This window comes from Hyperolius riggenbachi, chromosome 3 (assembly GCF_040937935.1).
Source record: "Hyperolius riggenbachi isolate aHypRig1 chromosome 3, aHypRig1.pri, whole genome shotgun sequence".
NCBI lineage: Eukaryota > Metazoa > Chordata > Amphibia > Anura > Hyperoliidae > Hyperolius > Hyperolius riggenbachi.
The window spans coordinates 337,625,586-337,642,980 of NC_090648.1; the positions used below are offsets into that span (position 1 = coordinate 337,625,586).

General features: G+C 43.6%; 1 protein-coding gene across 1 annotated transcript in view; it reads right to left on the bottom strand.

Annotated features, from left to right (window-relative positions):
- CFAP54 (cilia and flagella associated protein 54) overlaps positions 1-17,395 on the bottom strand; it is a 528,182-nt gene that overhangs the window by 396,309 nt on the left and 114,478 nt on the right. Inside the window, exon 18 of the mRNA XM_068273664.1 lies at positions 2,711-2,775. Coding sequence (XP_068129765.1) covers positions 2,711-2,775 — 65 coding nt within the window. The remainder of the gene's footprint in view (positions 1-2,710; positions 2,776-17,395) is intronic.

The following is a 17,395-nucleotide window of genomic DNA, read 5'->3' on the forward strand; positions in this document are numbered from 1 at the left end:
ATACCTGGGGCTTCCTCCAACCCCCTCTGGCCTCATTGCGATCTTGTCGTCCTCAGTCGCCTTCTCCTTCGCTCGCAACTGGCCCCAATAAAATCCTCCAGTCGGGGTCAGTGCGCGCATGTGCAGTCCGGCCAGGCGCGCTCCCCGTCTCACTGCCGTCACCGGGAGCGTTCTGCGGCTGTGCAGGCAAAGAACACTCCTGGCAATGGGAATGCGGTGAGAGAGCACACGGCCAGACCTTGCATGAACAGTTGGCCCCAGACTGGAAAACTTTCTGGGGCCAATTGTGAATGAATGGAGAGGCAGAAGAAGATGGTGTTGGAGCGATTAGGCCAGAGGGGGCTGGAGAAGCTCCAGGTATGTATATTTTGTCTTTTATTTGCCATCTCAGGTTCCCTTTAAACTGGATGGGCTAACAGAACACAGCTTAGACCTTAACTCCATTGTCCTTAAATATAACTACTGTGCATCATCTGCCTTTAACTCTATTGCTTCTTTACGCATCAAACATTCCACACCATTACATCAATATGGCATGATGGGACTAAAGAAAGACTGGAATGATGATCAAGCAAACATCAGTGCTCAAAGGAAAAACACTCCCTAATTCTACAAAAAAAGAGTTACCAGGCAATGATCAACAAGAAAAAGTGCTATTTTCTGCCACAGGAAATTGCAAAAGCAGTCAAAAAACCTGGCCAGCTTTTCCGCACAGTTTACAATCTATGCAACCCATCTTGCCAGATACCCAACATTACATCCTCAAAGGACCTACGTGAGAAATGTGTCCTCTTCTTCAGACAAAGTCTCATCTATTTGGTCTGCTATCAAATCCACAACACCAAAAACCTATGCAAATCCTCACAATTTATGTTATAACAGCCTACCGCAATTATCTCACTTTAAGGTGATAACCAAAAAAGATATCTCAAACATCTAAACCTTCACCAGACCTGCGACTTGGACCCTGGCCCAACACAGTTAAAGTTGAAATGCCCTGATCTGCACAGGCTGTACTATAGCAAAGCATCGGTAGGGGGCGGGGCTACATTCACAAAATAGTAAACTGTTCCTTGCAAGCAGGGACATTTCCTACCTGTCTGAAAGAAACAATCATGAGGCCACTACTCAAGAAACCATCCCTAAATCTGGATATTCTGAGCAGCTACAGATCTGTCTCCAACCTATCCTTCCCGGGAAAAGGCTGTGTATCTCCAACTTGAAGCCAGGCTCAAGGAACAACATCTTTGACCCTCTACAATCTGGCTTCAAGAAGCACCACATCTGTGAAACAGCCCTTGTCCAGATTCGCAATGACCAGCTCATGGCCAGAGACAGAGGTGAGTATTCCATCCTGATACTGCATGATCTCTCAGAGACTTTTGAAACAGTTGATCATGAAATCTTCCTTAACAGGCTGCAAGAGTACTGTGGCATTGATAGTTTAGTCCTCCAATGGTTCTCCTTCTTCCTGGCTGGCAGAACACAAAGGGTAGCCTTGGGACCTTTCCGGTCCAACCCTGTACCACTACAATATGGTGTGCCCCAGGGCTCAATACTATCCTCTTTGTTGTTCACCATATGCTGCCCCTCGGAAAAATGATCCAAAAAACATGATCTGATTTACCGCTGCTATGCGTATGACACCAAGCTATATTTGGCATTCAAACCAGACATAACAAACCCCATTCCAAAAATAAACACATGCTTAGCTGAGCTTCAGAAGTGGATGAATGACAACTGGCATAAACTAAATGCTGTCAAAACTGAGGTTCTTGTCATTGGAGGTCAGCGTTTAACAGCAAAGCAGCTCCAAACACAGTCAACACCACTGAGGGTAGGGAACTCAGACTAACTAGCTCCAACACTGTGCACTGCTTGGGTTTACTGACTGATGAGGAATTGTAACTTCAGGAATCAAATTTCAGTTGTTCTGAAACATTCCTTCTTTCACCTTAAAAAAACAAAAACAAATTAAGAACCTTATTATTGCCTGCATGGTAATTGCAGTGAGATCATACAGTGAGGCATACAGTACAATTTAATTATGCCTCACTACTACAGTAAAGGTGGCCATACACTTGTCGATTTGCCATCAGATTCGACCAACAGATAGATCCCTCTCTGATCGAATCTGATCAGAGAGGGATTGTATGGCCACCTTTACTGCAAACAGATTGTGAATCGATTTCAGCCTGAAACCGATCACAATCTGTGGAGCTGCCGCTGCTGTGGCCCCCCCCTGCATACATTACCTGTTCCGGCCGGCGTGAGTCCCCTGGTCCCCGCTATCTCCAGACCGTTCCTGCAGCTACTGAACTTCCTGTGCAGGGGAAGTTTAAACTGTAGAGAGCGCTCTAAGTTAACTAGTTAACTTACAGCATGCTGTGTGTTGCTCCATCAGAACCCGCTGCAACTGCACTTAATTAGAAAGCCCGTTGGAATATCATTGCATCGTGATGTGATGCGATCATATTGTCCGTCGTGGCAAAGTGCAATGGACACATTGTGAAAGGGCCCTTACCCTTTCACAGCCTTCAATTTCATGCTGTCTTTAGACTATAATTGATATATTAGCAGTCATGCATTGTTCTTTTTGTAAACAGATATAATAAAAACAACTCGCAAACAATATGTTTTTAATATCTACTATAATACTTTCAACTAGATATTCTAGTAAAGTATTAGTCAAATGGCTGTATTGGCTCACCTTCATATAAGATGATTTATTCAATGAATGACTCAAGTTAGTTTTCATTTTTTCATGTGACCTGTCTGAACAGGAAAGTAAAATGAACATTGCTGTTATTACTGTACTGTACATAATTAAATGTATGAAAATATGAAAAACTGAACTACTGTGTGCACAAATGAAAATACTGAGCCACGACTATAGCAAGTTTTATAGAACAAATTAAAATGATTATCAAGAACAGCATAAAAGTAATCCCAAAGGATAAAATTAAGATAAACTAATATGTTATTTTGCTCATTCATTCTACACAGCCTAAGTAATAAAAAAAAAAACAACAAGTAATAATAATATGTAGATTATATAAACATAAATAAATATCTCAAAGCCAAAACATTCTTGTGAAAAAACGCGGAGAAGCCGCCGCGTGTACTGGCGGCAAGGCGGCTGATTCCTCGTCCAGCGCGGCGGTTTCCGCGCATCAACGCATGTCTGGGTCGGCTGGGATCTCTAGTGCACCTGGATGGAGAGCTACGCACGCGCGCGCCAGAAGTCAGGACCTTTATGCCAGCAGGAGATGTGTCAGCTGATCAGGACGATCAGCTGATTCCTGCTAGACTCCTGATTGGCTGAGTGGCTCGGGCGGGGCGGCAGAGTCCTGCAACTATATACTGTATACAGCTTGCTTGTCAGTTGCTGGTTGTCTGCCGTTGCGAACACTTACGTTGAAGCACTCAGACCTTAGTCAGATCCAACAGTGTGTTAGAACCAGGAGGACCTGGGAATTTACACTGAGCCAGATTACCTCTGTTACAATTGTGTTATCATTCTGTTATACTTCAGACTAGTTCCAGGGTGTCGAGACCACGGACCTCACACCCAAGACTAGGGACTCTGTGTTATCATTCTGTTATACTTCAGACTAGTTCCAGGGTGTCGAGACCACGGACCTCACACCCAAGACTAGGGACTCTGTGTTATCATTCTGTTATACTTCAGACTAGTTCCAGGGTGTCGAGACCACGGACCTCACACCCAAGACTAGGGACTCTGTGTTATCATTCTGTTATACTCCAGACTAGTTCCAGGGTGTCGAGACCACGGACCTCACACCCAAGTCTAGGAATACTTTGTACCATCATATTATACTCCAGACTAGTTCCAGGGTGTAGAGACCACGGACCTCACACCTAAGACTAGGCATTGTTGATATCTGTTATAACCTATTGCATTCCTGACAATCCCTCTGCTCTCTGATTCGGTACCTACGCATATCTGATTATCTGTTGCCAAACCCTGCCTGCCTTTGGATACAGAATCAGCCTTCTGTCTTTTGTACCTTGTCTGTCTGTGTTTTACCTCGAGAGCTATCTCTCTCCTTAGGAGATAGTCTCCAGACCTGCTAGTGACATCCACCTTCAGGTGTCGCTCTTGCACAGGTCATTCCTACCTTCAGCCTGGGACTCCACCCCTTTGGAGGTCTCAGGCTGCTGGAAGGTTTTGATACTCTTCAAAAGGCGGTATTGCCCATACTGCCAAAGACCATCTGCTCCTCAGGTGGTCTCATTCAAAGGGTTTACTGTTGCACCAAACACTCACTCTATAAGGTGTCCAGAGGTTAGTTATACTTGGATTATCGGTGATTCTGCAGATCATCAATAATCAGGTATAATCTGTATTCTTGGTGATACTGCAGATCACCAATAATCAGATTCTCTCTGTGTGCTGACACTGATCGTTACAATTCTTTAAGATGACAGCAATAACAATAATTAATATTCAAAACATGGATAAGAACAATTCTAACATTTTCAAAGTTGCTCAAATCTTTTTAAAAGTCATAATTATTAGGATTCATTCTATATACATTTTAATTTCTTACACTAACTGTTCTATGCAATAGAAATATTAAAGGGACAATTTGCTCTATATAGCTTAATTTGAAAAATGGCTTTTTTTTACAATATTTATTTTTAATGATTTAGTCAGTGTTTGCCCATTGTAAAATCTTACCTCACCCCGTATTTACATTCCTAAATTTATCACAGGTGCTGGCATCTTCACTGCTGGTAAGGTGCATAAATGGTAAATGTGTCAGTATTAAAATCAGTTGATCTCCCAGAGTACTCTGGGAAACTGGCAATTTACATCACTACCATGGCAAAGCATTGGTAAGGGCCGGAGCTACATATAAATATCCTGCTATAGACAAATAGAGCGTTTCTGCCACTGTATAGGATAACTAACATAAAAATAGGTATTCTGAATAATTTGGTCTGCTGTGTGTCCACAAAGTGTCCCTTTAGGCTGCTTACACACCAAGACGTTACAGGCGCACGTTAGTGCGCCTGTAACGCTCCCCCAACGCACAGCAATGTAACACAAGTGGGCTGTTCACACAGCCCACGTTGCGTTACATGTAACGCTGCACGTTCTCCGCAAAGTGCAGCATGCTACGGCGTTGGAGCAGCTATAGCCGCGTTAGACTGTTTGCACATGCGCAGTGGGGGGCGGAGAGGAGGCGGGGAGAGCCAGCTACAGTAGCCGCGCACATGGCTACTTAATATTCACTGCACTGGCGGGCACTGATTGGCCGGCGGGACCACGTGATGCGGAGTGTCTCGCTCCGCATCACGTGGTCCCGCTGGCCAATCAGCGCCACTCTGGGAGACATTATAGGAATCGAGCCGCCTAACGCGGCTCACTCTACCGTCGGCTCTTGCAGCACCATACATTGTGTTAGGTGCACGTTATGCGACCTTAACGTGGCACCTAACGCAACGTCTTGGTGTGCAAGAAGCCTTAAGTAGAAAACCCATACAGTACACATACTGTATAGCAAAGACAGCTACAAACAAATCTCTGTGCAGTTCTATTCATGATTATGTTATCCATTATTCTCCTCCCCAGGTGAACCTTTTAAATTACAGTAGCATTATATTATTATTGAATAAACATGAAATAATTATATTTTAAAGTACACCTGTTCATAACATGGGTAGTTAAGATATGGAATAGTAAATGAGGGGGGGGAGGGGGGGTAGCCAATATCAAAGGGAAACTGAACTCAGCACCTGACTTTGACTAGTCAAACCATGCAGCACCTAAAAGGACCAATAGGAAGGCATAAAATGTAGATGCAGTGCAACCAAACCTAGCCATAACAGTGGAAGTCATAAATTACAAGCTGATTCTATTGTGCTTTTTTGCTGTTGGTTCACTGTGATGCTATTCAGACGCAGTGCTATTTCTGTGTGCCTTTCTCCTCCAATGGTAGATACACGATAGGGAGAAGCAGTCATTGCAAACTAAAAATTATGGACTCCTCCCATATATTTATTACCGAAAAGTTGTCACAGAAAGTATTTTGTAAATTATACTGGACTTCTGTTATCAGTTAACATGTAAAAAAGCCGCAGTGTACATCTTTAATCCAAGCTGAAAGAAAATTTACCTGCTACTTTACAAAAAATGTTCTCCGTTTCCACTGTGTATTGTTCGCATTAGAAGAAATTAATAATACCATAAACAGATTCACCCAGGGTTAAATAATACAAACATGTCCTTTGTTCCAAAGGTTAATACACTGATTATAGGAAACATAGTGCTGTTGTTAAAATATCACTTTTTTCCTCACAGGTCAATTTTATATTTTGGCTGCTAGCTATACCGTTAAGTGGTTTATTTTACAAGGTCTACAGAATCAGATCCTCCAGGCTCCAAGTTCAAAGTGTCTCTGTGGGTTAATTGTTCTGCTGTCTGACGAATATCCTTGTGGCAGAAAACTAATTTCCGCCATGGTCAAAGGGTCCTAGTTCATATTCACTTTGGCAGTATGCTTAGCAGAGCTCAGAAAACCAGTTCCTTCTCGAAGTCACGATTGTGCTGCTTTGCTTAATTAAATCCATCCTTCCTTCAACTTTAAACGGTGTACAAATATCCTGTTTGTCAACCTGCATTCCCTGGATAATAAATGCACATGCTCAACAAACAAGAGTTTGCAGGCTCTAAACCAATAGTTAGCAATTATGTAACAGTATGCACAAACTGAGGTTGTGTGATCCAGCTAGAACATAAACGCAAATAGAGCATAACCTATGCCAGGTATACAATCTTGGCTGCCATGAGTCAGTATAGTGAACCTCGAAGAGAAATATCACTTGCCTTTGTTTGGAATTTTATAGGTCAACCAAATTCAGCCAGATGAACTAACAGATTGGCAGTTTAAGGTAAAATATCTGGCTGCTGCACATTGTATTGCATGATTCTTATAAATGTGACAGCCAGGCATGCCAGCTAGTTTCCACCAAGCAAACAGATTTATGCACCCGGAGACGTACATTTAAAAGCACTAGAAGGAAAAATGAGTGCAAAATAATGGAAATAGCATATCGGTAGTTTTACCAATATTCTATTATCCACTATAATAGAATATCTATATTTTTACAATATTCTACTATCACCCAAAGTACCCTAACTCTCACTTAAAGGGGCACTATGGCGAAAAATTGTAAAATTTAAAATATGTGCAAACATAGACAAATAAGAAGCACATTTTTTTCCTGAGTAAAATGAGCCATAAATTACTTTTCTCCTATGTTGCTGCCACTAACAGTAGGTAGTAGAAATCTTACAGAAGTGACAGGTTTTGGACTAGTCCATCTCTTCATAGGGGATTCTCAGCAAGGCTTTTAATCTTTATAAAGATATTCCCTAAAAAGGATTTAAACAATTATGCTGGCCAGCTTCCCTGCTCACTACACAGTTTTTTGGCAGTTGTGCTTTTGTAAATAAATAAATCCCTGAGAATCCCCTATAAAGAGATGGACTAGTTCAAAACCTGTAATTTCTGTCAGATTTCTACTACCTACTGTAAGTGACAGCAACATAGGAGAAAAGTAATTTATGGTTCATTTTACTCTGGAAAAAAATGTACTTCTTATTTGTTTATTTTGCACATATTTTAAAATTTACAATTTTTCGCCATAGTGCCCTTTTAAATCCTCTGCTACCTATGCCTTACCCTAACCACCCCCCAACTACTCCTAACACTAACCAGCCACCTACTCCTAACCCTCCCATATCTATGTCTACCTCTAACCATCCCCCTTCGTCTAACACTAACCCTCTCCTATCTTCTATGCCTACCTCTAACCACACTCCTTCTTCTCCATCTGATATTAAATAGCTCTTTTATGTAAACTGCAGCCCTTGAGGAAACAATCTGTGATATTATGCAATAGTGGTTATTTGTTGAGTCAATCATGGATTTATACATATCGGCACCATTTCTTTACCCAAACACACAATGGTTCTTGACCATATCCAGGGCACGGTTATCTCATATCCAGGGGAAACTTAGATGGTAAGTAAATACTGAATATGTAATAAGCAAATACAGCAGCTTGCATGGTGATATAAATCGATATTCAGTGCTGCCCCTAATTATTCATACCCCTGGCAAATTTGGACTTAAAGTTACTTTTATTCAACTAGCAAGTAATTTTTGATGGGAAATGACATAGGTGTCTCCCAAAAGATAATAAGACGATATACAAAAGCCATTATTGTGGAAAAAAACATTTCTCAGTTTTTATGTACATTTGAGCAAAAAGTGTCCAGTCCAAAATTATTCATACCCTTCACAAACTGTCACAGTCTGTGGTAAAATCCAAAGTTCTATACCATTCCAAATAGTCAAAGCTGTTCTAAAGCATCCTAATTACCTTGATTAATTGGGAACAGCTGTTTTAATCAATTCAATAGGTAAAAAACACAAGCTCTCTGCAGTTGGTTTGTGGATAGACATCGCTAAGACAAAGGAGCTCAGCAAGGACCTACGGCTGTGCATTGTGGCTGCTCACAAGTCAGGAAAAGGCTACAAGGCCATTTCTAAATGTTTTCCAGTTCCAGTGGCTACAGTGTAAAGTATTATTAAAAAGATACAAGATGTTCTGCACTGTGGAAAATCTCAGAGGACGTGGTCGGAAGCCAAAAGTGACACCTGTGCTGGCCAGGAGTATAGTGAGAGAGGTGAAAAAGAATCCAAGGATCGCCACCAAGGCCATCCTGGTGAATCTGGGCTCTGCTGGTGGCAATGTCTCAAGGCAGAACAAGGAGGACGCCACTTCTCCAGATAAGGCACACAAAAGCTTGCTTGGCCTTTGCAAATGTTCATCTGGACAAAGAAGAAGACTTCTGGTCTTCTGTGAAACAATAATTGAATTGTTTGGTCACAATGGTGTTTCCTTCATTTGGCATTAAAAAGGTGAATCCTTCAACCCAAAGAACACCATCCCCACTGTCAAACATGGTAGCAGGAGCCTAATGTTTTTGGGTTGTTTTTTCAGCCAATGGACCAGAGAACCTAATCACAGTAAACGGCACCATGAAAAAAAGAGTAATATATGAGGATTCTCAATGACAACATCAGGTAGTCTGCAGAGAAACTTGGCCTTGGACACCAATGTCCAATTTGTGCTACCAATCCAGACTCAACCAATTCAAGCCAGGAGATACTCCAAAATATTTTCATTTATTTGCAGCGGTTATACAGCATAAATAGACCAGCACGACGTTTCGGGCGGGGAGCCCTTTCTCAAGTGCTTAATCCAACTGGTGAACATATACTCCATATATAACAGACTGTGAAAAAAAACACACACCCCTTATGACATCAGTGGGTGGGCACAAACTTGAATTCACAATTTAACCCTAAATAACCCAAAAGATACCCAAAGGTTCCAGGAGGGAGTCTACTGCCGACACTATAGGTCTCCCGGGGGGGTGATATAAATCCTTATGGACCTTCGGAAGTGTGTAAAAAACCGGTGTCCTTGGTAAATCCTTTTTTAAGGCCATTGCCAATTCCCTAGAGATTGCGTGATAATGTATTGAAGTTCTGGCCTTTGGTAGAGGCAGATGCCCAGTTGGCTCGTGTATGCAGGTCACCACCTAGGTTTGTGTACAGAAAGGGCAGATCAGTCAGGGATTCTTTAGTGCGAGCTGACATAGGGAGATCAAAGCCACTTAGACAGTTATTTCTGGGTAACCCCAAAAAAGGTACATTCCCTTGTCTGAGCTGCCAACATTGTAATGGGATCATTAAGGGTCCTGTAGTGCACCAGCCGAGAATGGGTCAACCCATCCCTTTGAGGGATTATGCCACATGTGATACTAAGGGGGTTGTGTATCTGATTAAATGCCCGTGTGGTTTGGCCTATGTGGGCCAAACCTCGAGAGATATAAAAACACGCCTTAATGAACATCGCAGTCACATACGCAACCCCGATGCCCTCAGAGAGAGAATTGAGAAAGAGGAAAAGGAGAAAGGTAAAAAGAGAGGGTATCCTTTGGCTAGACACTTCATAGAAATGAAACATAGTGTCAGTCAATTAAGGTGGCAGATTCTCGAAGTCGTTGAAAGACAGGAAGGGAGAGATTTTAGAAATGTATTGCTTAGACGTGAGGCCTGGTGGATGGACCGACTGGGCACGCAGCTGCCTAATGGCCTGAACGACGATTTTAGCCTTAAATGTTTCCTGTAATATTATAGCTGTTCTCTAAGGATAGGGTTAAATTGTGAATTCAAGTTTGTGCCCACCCACTGATGTCATAAGGGGTGTGTGTTTTTTTTCACAGTCTGTTATATATGGAGTATATGTTCACCAGTTGGATTAAGCACTTGAGAAAGGGCTCCCCGCCCGAAACGTCGTGCTGGTCTATTTATGCTGTATAACCGCTGCAAATAAATGAAAATATTTTGGAGTATCTCCTGGCTTGAATTGGTTGAGTCTGGATTGGTAGCACAAATTGGACTTTATATTGGAGGTTTGATGGACCCTCTTTCCAATCTTTGACTCCCAACAGAAGTGTGTGTTACTGAGGCCCGCAGGTCATGTACTCTATTGGTCTTGGACACCAATGGACATTTCAGTATGACTATGACCCAAAACACACAGCAAAAGTGGTGAAGAAATGGTTAGCAGACAACAATATTAACATTTTGGAGTGATGGTAAAAAGACCCTCCAACCCACGTGTCAAACTCTGGCCCGCGGGCCAAATTTGGCCAGCAGCGCCATAAAACATGGCCCTCCAGTGCTTTTCTGATTAACATTGATTTTGGCCCGCGACACGCTCCCGGCTCCGCCCCCTCCCGCCCATCATCTTTTCTTGCCGCCCCTTGATGACGCTTGCGCTGCCCTCCCTCCTGTACTAGTGATAGAGCGTGGCTACGCTCTATCACTCCCTTGCTCCGCCACTGGATGCATCTGGAGGATGGGCTCTATTCCTCCTTGGCTGCCGCTCCTTTACCTCCTGGAGTCGACGGCCCGTTCTGCATTGAAGTCCGCTCCCCCAATCCTCTTTGCTGCATGCCTGGCGGTGCGGCATGTAGCACAGGAATCAGCTGTGACGGGAAGACAGCAGAGTGGCTCAGTTATAATAGGCTCGTATACAGGAAGTACTTCCTGTATATGCAACGTTATCTGGGGAGCCGCACTTCTGTCTTAGCTTCACTGCTGATACCTGTGCTGCATGCAGCGCCGCCAGGCATGCAGCGAAGAGGATCGGGGGAGCGGACTTCAATGCAGAACAGGTCACCGACTCCAGGAGGTAAACGAGCGGCGGCTGGGGAAGGAGGGGGAGGCTAAGGCTGGCTACCTACTGGGGTCATTTACCTAGCTAACCTATACTGGGAACCTACCTAGCTAACCTATACTGGGGGCATTTACCTAGCTAGCCTATACTGGGCACCTACCTAGCTAACCTACACTGGGGGCATTTACCTAGCTAACCTATACTGGGCACCTACCTAGCTAATCTACACTGGGGGCATTTACCTAACTAACCTATACTGGGCACCTACCTAGCTAACCTACACTGGGGGCATTTACCTAGCTAACCTATACTGGGCACCTACCTAGCTAACCTACACTGGGGGCATTACCTAGCTAACCTATACTGGGTACCTACTTAGTTAACCTACACTGGGGGCATTTACCTAGCTAACCTATACTGGGCACCTACCTAGCTAACCTATACTGGGGGCATTTACCTAGCTAACCTACACTGGGGGCATTTACCTAGTTAAAATATACTGGGGGCATTTACCTAGCTAGCCTACACTGAGGGCATTTACCTAGCTAACCTATACTGGGGCATTTATCTAGCTAACCTATACTGGGGGCATTTACCTAGCTAAGCTATACTGGGGGCATTCACCTAGCTAACCTACACTGGGGGGCATTTACCTAGCTACCCTACACTGGGGGCATTTACCTAGCTAACCTATACTGGGGGCATTTACCTAGCTAACATATGAGTCCACCTATGCCTGACTAACCTATACTGGGCACCTACCTAGCTAACCTATACTGAGGGCATTTACCTAGCTAACATATACTGGGTCCACCTATGCCTGACCAACCTATACTGGGCACCTACCTAGCCAACCTATACTGAGGGCATTTACCTAGCTAACATATACTGGGTACACCTATGCCTGACTAACCTATACTGGGGGCACCTACCTAGCTAACCTATACTGGGTGAACCTATGCCTGTCTACCTATACTAGAGGCACCTACCTAGCTGACCTATACTGGGTGCACCTATGCCTTGCTACCTATACTGGGGGCACCTATACCTGGCTACCTATATTAAGTGGTGGGTTTTTCCACCGTGGCTATAACATGCAGGGGAAAATTGTTAGGTGATGTGCGATCATTCTAAATGGGGGGGGGGTTGGGTTTAAATATGACTGTTGGCCCTCGACCTGGTCTAAATGTTTCATTTCGCCCCTCTGTCTATTTGAGTTTGACACCCCTGCTCCAACCTGAAAGATTTGGAGCTCATTGCTAAAGATGAATGGCCATTGGCCAAAAATACCCGTGGAGACATGCAAAAAGCTGGTCTGCAACTATAGGAAGCGTTTGATGGCTGTAATAGCTAATAAAGGCTTTTCTATCCATTATTGAGAAGGGTGTGAATAATTTTGGACTGGACACTTTTGCTCAAATGTAAATAAAAGCTGAGAAATTTTTTTTCCACAATAATTCCTCCTTTACATTGTCTTATTATCTTTTGGGAGACACCTATGTCTTTTCCCATCAAAAAATTACTTGCTGGTTGATTAAAAGTAACTTTAAGTCAAAATATGCCAGGGGTATGAATAATTATGGGCAACACTGTATATGCAAATTACACACAGACATTTTGATCAATTTTTACAGTGAATTGGTCAAAATTACAATTGATACAGTTTGTTCTATCACAGATGATGTGATGCATGCTGGCATCTTAAGTTCACTGATTGTGAACCGTGCATTGTCACCACAGCTTTAAAAGGAACCCGAGGTGCTAGACCTATGGAAGTTGCCATATTTATTTCCTTTTAACCTCCTGGGGGATACAATTATATCGCCCAGGAGGTGGCGCAGCACTATTTTTTAAATTTTTTTATTTTTTAAATCATGTAGCGAGCCCAGGGCTCGCTACATGATAGCCGCTGTGCAGCGGCATCCCCCCACCCCCTCCGATCGCCTCCGGCATACAAAGCAAACAGGAAATCCCGTTCAGAACGGGATTTCCTGTTTGGCTTCCCCCGTCGCCATGGCGACGATCGGGATGACGTCATCGACGTCGTGACGTCAGAGGGATTCTCGATCCACCCCTCAGCGCTGCCTGGCACTGATTGGCCAGGCTGCGCAGGGGGTCTTGGGGGGGGAGCGGCGCGGCACGGCGGGTAGCGGCGAATCAGCGCGGAGCGGCGGCGATCGGTATATACACGCAGCTAGCAAAGTGCTAGCTGCGTGCAACAAAAAAAAATTATGCAAATCCACCCACCAGGGCCTGAGAAATCCTCTGTGGCGGCTTACCCCGAGATCAGCTCGGGATTATCCCCCAGAGGGTTAAACAATATCAGTTGCCTGGCATCCCTGCTGATCTTTCTGGTCAGTAGGGTCTTAATCACACACCTAAAACAAGCATGCAACTAGTCTTATCAGATTTGTCATAGAAATCTGATCTGCATGCTTGTTCAGTGTCTATGGATTAAAGTATGAGAGGCAGAGGATCAGCAGGACAGCCAGGCAATGTACATTTTTTAAAAGGAAATAAACATTTTAGCCTCCATATCCCTCTCACCTTGGGTTCCCTTTAACATTGAATTTGCGGCACTACTGAATCTCATTTGAAGAAATAAGCTGTAATGGTTCTTTAATGCATACTTGTCAGATTAATTGTAACAAAATGATCGCATTGAGATACATACCGGTAATTTCAAATTACTATGGACCTCTTAACTCATGACTTTTGTGCCATAATGACATAAAGATAAGTGGATTAAAGGCTAATAATTGAGATCCGTGAACTTTGTAAGTGTGTCACTTTGGCAGCTGTGCTAAGTAGTTCGCCAGATTGCCACCCAACATACAAATAAAGCATAGTGATAAGGGAGATGATAAAAAGTAGCATACACACGAAAGCAAAAACTACACAAAGAAGGAAATGTCATCGGCAGGATTTTGATATGCTGTGTGATATTTCTTGTGCTATTAAGACACTTTTGGTAACTGAAAACGAGAGGTTGGTATATGTTCTTCTTCCACTTCACATTAACGTTGAAGGTTATACCTATCAAGCTCATTTTAGCACCTAAGTCATCTTATTCCTTTCGCAGATTTCAATGTTTCAAAGCTGAGAATGTCATTATTCTCAGAGACACAAAAGAGACAATGCAGTGACAGTGTCATTTCTCAGTAAATCAAAAGAAAAGAAAAAAAATACTGAGATCCGTCTCTTTTTCTGCTGTATTTTATCCACATCTCTGAAACTGTAAATTCAATTAATATTTTCCCTTGTGTTACAATAGACTTGAACAAGACGTGAATGGCTTATATGAATTCAGCACGTCCTTCAAACTAAATTGTGAGAGCTGATGAGTAATACTGAGAAATTCTTGCTGGGGAGGCACTTGAGATTTGTTACAATTTAAGCCACGCAACTGGTTTCCAATTTCATAAATATAGATTGATAAAGCTGCATGGAATGCTTGAACTTGCAATCAACAGGATTATTTCTTCACACAGAAATAAATATCAAACAGTACTTTAGAATTGCTATGCACAAAACCTAATCATTGGTTAGGAGCTATCTGCACAAAACTTAATCATTGGTTAGGAGCTACCTGCGCAAAACCTAATGATCAGTTAGGATCTACGTGTAGGTACCAATAGTACCTACAAAACAACTGGCGATATCAGTCAATCTTTTTGCTAGTGAATGTTATAAGGAAGGTTAGGACTCATTTGGAAAATTAAAGGTGCCTCCAGACACAACATAACTGTCATCTGATTTAACTATTTACTGTCAGAGTGGGACATGATTGTTTGACTGCATAGGATTCCTGGTATGATTCAGGTAAATCTGTATTCATGGTCTCCCTGCACTTGAGCTATTGCCAGTCCCAGGGTGCAGTAATCAAATAATATCCTGGAGGTCAGTTGGTGACAGTTGTTGTTTAGGGTTAATAATAGATCAGGAGATCATTACAATGCTGTTAGACACTGGTAAAGGGTCAAAGAGCTAGGAAGCTAGGAATCAGACAGGCAATGGTTTATATCTAGGGTTAGTCTAGTTTATTAAGGGAGTTATGCTGGGAATACATTGGTCGATCCGGCGGCTCGTCCCCGCGTGCATCGATTACCACTCGTCCCCGCCAGCGCTCCTTATCAGCTGCTTGATTCCCTGCCATTGTCTGCCGGCGGGGAGCGGGCGGGGGTCGAGCAGCGTGATTGGACCAGCTGAATATTATCAGCTGGCCGGAACAGCTGCTCGATACACGGTACAGAAACGTACCGTGTATTCCCAGCATAAAGCCGCATCTACACGAGTAGATGCGGCCGCGATGCTCCTTATCAATCGAGCCTCTGATGCGGCTAGATTGATAAGATCCGACAGGACGGATCTTCTCACCGCCGATTCCCTGCTCGATCCCCGCGAGGGGACAATGGCAGGGAATCGTGCGTGAGATAAGCGGCGCCGGCGGGGACGAGCGGGCACGAGCGGGGAATCGAATGCGGCGCACGCGCGGCGAGCGGGGACACGGCGGGCACGCGGAAGAGGCGATCCGGCGGCTAATCGAGCCGCCGGATCGCTTCAATGTCCCATGGTGTAGATGGGGCTTTAGTGTTAAACAAAGGGTACAGGGTGAGATTAAGGTAAGCTACATAGCTGGACTAAAAAAAGGGTCGGGGATGCTAGAAGGCCCCAAAATGAGCCTCTGGAAGGAATCTTGACTCACAAAATAAATGCCCAAATGATCTAGCATTGAGTTTACCATTGTTAAATACACATATGCTTCATACCATCTCTTAGACAGTCCTGCTTAAATAGCATAAAAAGAAATCTGAAAGCTTGATTATATTATCCTGATGTCACCACTGCTTCACATGTTAATATGTGTTGCTGGCTCTTTAATGGTCTATAGTCCTGAAAAACAAGAATTTCATCTAATTCTGCTTAGCTACTTGTTAGTCTTAGGCCAAGTACACACTTCCAACAGAAGTAGCCCATCAGGGATGAGAACCTGATCTCTTTGGGCAACATCACTGGGCTGGGCTGCACACATGCGTGTCAGCTGTGTAGCTAATGACGAGCTGTGTTGCTATGGGGGGGAGGCAGAGGGACGATGAGAGGCCCGTGGGTGACATCATGCGGCAGGGAGGGGGGCATGAACAATGGAATTGGTATTGCTGGGGGGTGAGAAGATCGCTTGCAGGTTGGGGGTCGGGGATCACCGGTTGCCGTAAACACGTCTGATTTTTGCCATTAGAAAAAAAACGCTTGTCCATGACTCTTTTTGCCTGTGCATGAGTGCGCATGTGCGGACCTTACGGTGGAGTCCAGGGCTCACTGATGCATGTTGGGAACTAAGGCTGGCCAGTCTGGTCCAATTTAATTGAAGATCTACTGTAACACGAATTGCTGAAAAACCTCATGTCAGAGTACACAGTGAATCAAAGTTTTAAGTCCAGCAAAAGTTGCCAAGCTGTCAAACTACGCAAGCAACTACAATGATCACGTGAGCATAAGAGCTGGACCATGGAGCAATGGAAGAAGATGGCTTGGGCTCCTGAACCATGTTTTCTTTCGTCTTCAAATGTCCTTTTCTCAATCAGATCAAGCATCTGTGAGATGTGCTGAAAAAAGAAGCCCTATCTCTCAACTTTCAGAACTTAAAGGATCTGCAGCTAATTTGCTGTTCCCAGATACCTTAGGACACCATCAGAGGTTTTATGTAGCATATGCCTCAATAAGTCAGTGCTGTTTTGGGAGAATATTTGGCTGGTGGTTTCAATGTTTTGTTTGTTCAGTGTATGTCTTAAGGTATGTACACACGTCCAACTTTTTCGAACAACTTGTCATTTGAACGACAAGTTGGACGTGTGTATGCGCTGTCGAGCGACTGATAACAGCTGGTTTGCCCAATCCGCGCAGCGGATCCGTTGCATCAACTGCTGTTCAAACAACTGTTAGGTCATTTGTCCAACTAATAGACGGTCAAAAAACAATCAGTTTGATCAGTCATTTAATCTAGTCCATTGTTCTATCCAGTCCATTGTCCATTATCAAGTTGGTTAAACGACATGTAAATTATATCAGCCTCTTTGTTGGTCAGTGTGTACATGACATCTGAACG